Genomic DNA, 6,280 nt, shown 5'->3' on the forward strand with positions numbered 1-6,280 from the left:
AGCCATGAAGGAAGGCTCGACGTACCGTCCACTGCGAAGCTCCGTGACGAGGTGCAGGGAACGTCCACCTCCACCAGATATGTTACGTAGGAAGACGCAGACGAAAAGCTATGTACAAATATATTTACAAGGAAAATACGCTGCGCTTGGCCAAGAGGCAACAGCCCGCGCAAGCTTCTAACCGTCGTCGTCGTCTTCACACTGCTGGCCTTTCGTGATCGCACATATTGTGCCGTAGCAATATTACTCTGGTTAATTTGATTTGTCTGTTAAGCTGATCTCAACCGAAAGTCCCAGCTGGTGCTCATGTCTTTCTATGCGCCCCAACTTCCGTTATTTCAATGTTAGAATAGGCCTCCACCACGTAATTTGAACTTGACGAGTCCGCATGCATGAGTCTGACACCTATAGTAACCCCAATGTCAACCTCGTTAGTGGCAACATCTCTCTCAGCAGAGCTTAGCGGACAGTGAATGCATTGCGCACACATCATCTCCTGTCAGAAACGCCTATTTTTGGCCTACCCTTCGAGAATCTCCAAGCAGTAACTGTAATTCACAATGTCTGATTACGGTATTATTCTAATTCCAACGTGTACCTTTTTCTTCATTTTTTTTTCATGATAATTGGGCTAAAAATTGCCTGTATAGTCCAACTGGGCATGAAGCCAAAGCCCCTTTTGTGGCATTCTTATGCTTTACCACGTAACCTAGAAGCACTGTGGCAAAGGTGACCTTAAAACACAAGTCGAAGCTGATTTAAGGAAACCAGTCGCCATTCTGCAACACATATTAGTCCCTTTCTTGCTATTCTTGATTAAAACAATTGGGTGCACACTAGATTTATTCATTGCTTAGAAGCTTTAATGGCAGTCCTATGTTAGTTTTCTAATTCAGACAAAGAAAGTGGGATTTGATTCAAGGGCGTGTTAGTAGTGGGCAAATACTGCCAAATTAATGAGCAGTGCGTTTTGGTGTATTTTCTGCATCTTGTTTAATTCGACTCGTCAGATAAATCAATAAATTTAATCGATCCCATCAGGGTCAAATTAACAAAAGTCTACTACACTAGCGTCACTTGTGACCACAGTGGCATAGTGAGACTTGTCGTGAAATCAGTCATCTGCTTACGTTGATGTAAGCCACACTTTATTCACGACATGATGGAAAATGAGCCGAGCTTATACCTGGTTCAGCCGGCTTTCCTTTGTCTGGCTTCTTTGGGTTTGGTTGCTGAGAAGGATTCACTGCAGGGACAGCTGCTTTCTCTGGGATGGCAGCCACTTGGCTAGAGCCGCTGGTGTGACCGGCACCTTCAGAGGGCGTCTCCACAGCTGTGCCATAGTTTGCTTGATAAGCAGCCAGGAAGTCCTCAGTCAGCTGGAATGAAGAGAGACCAATGCATAGCGCACTGAGCTAAACACACACCGTGAATTCTTGTGGCTCAAGGTAGCGTTTAGGCCAGGAATCCTCCAGGCACAATGATGAGTACATCTGGTAATGGAATGAATGAAAAAGGGTTTACTTTACATTACTTACAGTGGCTCCAGATAGGGAAGCACAGTCCAATAAACGCCCAATAAACAAATGAGTTCACATCAGGACACAACAGCACACCCACTTCACCAAAGGTGTCCGCTTTAAAACGGTCCGTCTTCCATAGGAGACTAGACTTTGGAACCAGATGACTGTATCTCAGCCAATCACTATCATCGAATCGGTTGCAATATCCCACCCATGTTGTCGCACTGTTCCGGCGGACTCCTCCTCCTATGTTGCACCCTCGCCTCTGTATTCAAGGCAACTATGTCACAATCTGGGAAGCTCAAGTCGACGTTGATCACATGGTAGCCTTCAACGTTGGAGCCTTTCATCAATTAGTTCAGCTTCTCAGGGTCAGGTAAAGTGATCTTTGCAATTGTTGTAACCTCGAAGCGAACTCTTTTGTTTGCATGTAACAGTCTATGTTGGGCCCCGGCGGCATCTGGGCGTGCACTGATGAAAGACTGCCTCATGGAAAACGTCTAAGGAATGCTCATCGCTGCATGAGACATAACAGGATCTAAAGAAACACAGATCACCGCTTCAAACACTGCTTCAAAAATGATCTCCCCACCTTCAAACATTGCTTGAAATATGGCGTGCCACGCAACTTTCAAAGGGTGCATAGATCATTTTGACCAAAAACATAACATTGATAGAAGGGGAAATGTGAAGGATAATGGTTGATTACAACTATAAGTTCCGGAGGCCTATCTGACCATTGACTAAAGTATATTTTACTTCCTTTCTTGCTTAACAGAGTTGCCTTGTTTGTAACTGCCTCAGAAAATTAATTTACATACTAAGCAATTTGCAACTGTCACTTAGTGTAGTATTGCTTTTGTATTTATATTGTCATGTCTTGTTTGCAATGTATTTTTGTGCGGCACAAAACTACACCATGAACACCTACCAACTTGCCGAGTTTTCTATCCTAATGCCTTGTTTGTATATGAATTTTATGATTGGTCCTGTCAGGTAAACACGATTAAGCAAAGCAACTTGCTATGGCATCTCACACTGTTGCGAGATCAAGCCAAGGTAATGTGCTCCTGTATTCTCACAATGTACTGTGCAGAAAAATTAGAGCCCCTCCTCTACCGGGAATAGGGGTGCATGCAAAGCTTGTCCAACCCTAGGTGAGGGGTTGGTTAGTTTGTTGAGGGTTTGAGACACATTTTTTAAAAAGACTAAGCTGTTGGCAGATGAGAAACGGTCGATTTGTCTGGCGAGCTCGAACACGTTCACTGGCCCACTCCCGCTGCCATTCCTTCAACACAGCCTGCTGTTAGGCATAAAGAACCAAACCCGGCCTTTCCATATGACTGCCGGAACACATTAAACACACATGGTTGTTTTGGTGTTGCGCAGCCGGTTGTCACAGTTGACCCGAGCTCCGGATTTTCTTCCCACTGCCAGTGTCTAGCTTTGTTTTCATGCTTGTGGACTTCTGGGTTTGCTTCTCGATATGCAGCCTTCGCCTGTGCTTCGGCAGCTCTCACCTTGGGACCCGAGTGCCGTTGTCGTTTTGACTCCATGTCAGCCTGTCAAACCACTGGATTGGGCCATCGTTCTCTTTTTCTCTCGGCATGCCTAGCCCTAACCTCCGGCTGCACCTCCCGCTGTCATTCCACTTCTGCTTCGGCTTGTCAAACTCCTTCCTCAGTCAAGCATTGGTGTTTCGCTTATGCTTCAGCTTGTCAAACTCCTTCATCGGGGTGGCGTTTGCATTTGGCTTCCGCTCCAGCTTGGCAAAATTTGGGATTACTTTGGTGAGCTCGTGCACATTTACGGGCCTGCTCCCGTTGTCGATCTTTGGAGGCTGCCTCCTCTTCGGCGGACTGGACCAAGCGCAGCCTACTCATAGCGCAGCTGGCCTTGAACTGGCGAGACACGGAGCATGCGGAGTGCATGAGGAGGAGAACCTGTCAAGGAGCTGAGGGTGAGATTGGGTTTCCGGCCACCAGCTGCAAGTGAGGAGGACTTAGTTTTTCACGTACGACGAGAGCCACACCGACAGTGTGAGTCAGGCAATAGAAGCTTCGCTTTAAAAAGCTGCAAGTCATGTCATATTATAAAGATTGAGAATAAGCAGAAAGGCTGCATACCACTAGTCCATCATGCAGTCTGTCTGCCCCTTGCTACAATGACTCCATCAGCCTGGTGAACCCCCTCATATCTGCTCTGACTATCCTTTCCTTTTTTATCGTACATATTTTTAAACACCAACATGCTCATGTGACATCCATCATAATGTCACTCCAGCCGGTGCAGGCAGCGTTCGCACTGTGCCCATCGGGCAGCATTGCAAGATGCAATGACAAAGTGCATGCTTTACTACAGACTATGATCAATAATTTAGCTGGCTTTATCCATGGCACCACCGCTGTCAGGCAAACAGGGGATGGCTCACATACAGTTGCTATGACTTTTTTGCTACTTGGCCTACTTGTCTTGGCACCACTCTATGAAAGGGACACTAATTCCACACAAGCTTTACAGGTGAAACCAGACTGCATGGGGGGCCCTGGTAAGGTAACCTTTTTCCATAGCTTGAACACTATCACACTATCCGCTGCTAATGCAACAATGTGCAACACTCGCTGAATGAACATGATGATGGAAAGATCGGTAGCACAAAATAGAGGAACCCTTCCTCCTTCGAGGCAAGCAGCCAGTTTAATTCAAGGCTGGTCAACAGCTACTGTACCTTGTGCCACATTACATAAAGTTTGTGAGGAGGAGTGTAGCTGAAGCTTGAATTTTAAAAGGGTATTGACACAAAAATTCTGCAAGAATTCTTTTCTTGCTTCATTAGGAAGCTGCGAACTCCCCAATCATGGCACGAAGCTTTGACTAGATCCAATAGTTATGTCCCCTTTCCACGTGAGCAGCTCGAAACATGTACAGAGCGCAGCATGGATTTGGGCATGAAGCATGCAGTCAGTTATATATGGGAAGGAGGACATGGTGGGCATGTGGTATTCCAAATCGCTGACACGCGCCAGTCGGCCTAGTGCAGCATACGAAGGCCACACTATGGTTACGTCACCAAAAATCTAATGAGCACTAGCAAATTGGCACTTCCATAGTCACCCATTGAGCGGTTGTTCGCGTTACACTCGAGAAAGGTGATGTCGTGAGCGCTTTTTTCAGCATGCGTTGCCTCCGATTAGTACAATCCCGTAATCCCGTAAACGGAGGCGCTTAGGTCGACGGACTGAAGTCCTGCGATGTATGTTCTGCAGGATTATGGGCGCATAAAAAGAGATTTTACAGTTCAATCGACCAGAGCACTACCCAGCCCTAAAGCGAGCAGTCACTTTGTCTAAGCAACGAGCAGGCAGGATTCACCGACAGAGCGCCACGACGTATTACTGAACGAAGCCGCACAAACCTTTGGAAACCAAGCGTGTTTATCGTGGTCCCACTCGTAAACAGTGCCGTCGTTGGGGTCCACGTAAGTGTAGGGATCGGAACCGCTGGACTGCTGGCGTTCCTTTTCAGCCTTCTCCAGTTCTAACTGTTGCTGGAACTCGTCACTCATTGCTCACCGGATAGCAGGAGCTACGCTGATGAGCGCTAGCTTCAACCAGTCTTCGATTCCTCACCGAACCGATGAGCACCTCTAGAGTTTCAGCGATCACACATTCATGCTCGTCACATAATAAGCATAGTCCACATTTACTTTAAAAGTAGTCATAGCACAAGAAAGAGAAACGCAAATAGAATACGCGGTGCAAAGCGCGCAAAATACGGTTGTTTTTTGTCGGCGACAGAAAAGCACGCCAACATATGACGCCAACATCAACGAATATGGCGGTGAACAGTGTTGCCTTCTTGAGGTGCGACTGTTTTGTGCCAAATTAAACGAAATAATTCTTATCAAGAGCTTGATTAACATAGAGTTTCATATGGTGATTAAAAACTACGTAAAGCATAACTAATACATTGCGTTTTTTTATAAGTTATGTTTTAGACAGAGCCTTAGAGTTAGTTTTAGAAGCCAAACATTCAAGAAGTACTGACACAAAAATTTTGTGATCTTGTTTTTCTGCTGCAATAAGTAGGTAATGACCCAGTAGTATCCAGTAGTCATGGCACGAAACACCATTTGCTTCAAAGCGCAACAGGTTATTATTTAGGGTCTTGTTTGTAGTTCAAGTTTCGGTTCCAGAAAGGAACGAGAGGAGAAAAACGATACGTTCATTTGAGGGATCGCCAACTGTTTGTGCGCAGGCGCGAGGAAGAGCGGGCATCGGAGAGGAAAGCTTTCGCTCATGTGTCGTTAACATGAATGCGACAGTGGCGCATCGCCTAGGCACTACGGAGCAGGTTTCTTAGCACGTGTTGTAGACGTTTGTCCCTAGGCGTGCCAGCATTGCTGAGTGGGGTTGGGTTTGTTTACGCTCGGACGCTGGCTGCCGGCGCGGTAAGATAGGTGAAGCAGCGGGCACTGACGCCCGATTTGGCGACCGCTGTGTCGGACAGACTGTCTCGCACCTGCGGCGTTCGTGCTGAGTCAGTCGGGGCGGATCATAGCTTGCGACCGTAGTAGTGCCCGGGCCGCATATATTAAAAATCTCCTTAGAAAGCAGAGCGCCCTAGCAACCGAGAGAGAGAGAAGTGGTTCTGGTGGGCAAGGAGGAAAGGCTAGCACTATCTTCTGCAACCCATGCGGGAGGCGTACAGCGGGGCGTGGCACTTGCGGAGACGCTGGACGTGTGCTCGCATGCGAG

At 47.0% G+C, this 6,280-nt stretch overlaps 1 protein-coding gene across 1 annotated transcript in view; it reads right to left on the reverse strand.

The window, feature by feature from the left end:
- Positions 1–5,379, reverse strand: part of barc (RRM1_TatSF1_like and RRM2_TatSF1_like domain-containing protein barc) — a 48,955-nt gene extending 43,576 nt beyond the window's left edge. Inside the window, exons 1-2 of the mRNA XM_070538413.1 lie at positions 4,939–5,379; positions 1,187–1,379 (exon numbers count right to left, since the gene is read on the reverse strand). Coding sequence (XP_070394514.1) covers positions 1,187–1,379; positions 4,939–5,088 — 343 coding nt within the window. The 5' untranslated portion in view covers positions 5,089–5,379. The remainder of the gene's footprint in view (positions 1–1,186; positions 1,380–4,938) is intronic.
- Positions 5,380–6,280: the final 901 nt, after the last annotated feature.

The sequence above is a fragment of the Dermacentor albipictus genome, chromosome 5 (assembly GCF_038994185.2).
Source record: "Dermacentor albipictus isolate Rhodes 1998 colony chromosome 5, USDA_Dalb.pri_finalv2, whole genome shotgun sequence".
NCBI classification, from domain to species: domain Eukaryota; kingdom Metazoa; phylum Arthropoda; class Arachnida; order Ixodida; family Ixodidae; genus Dermacentor; species Dermacentor albipictus.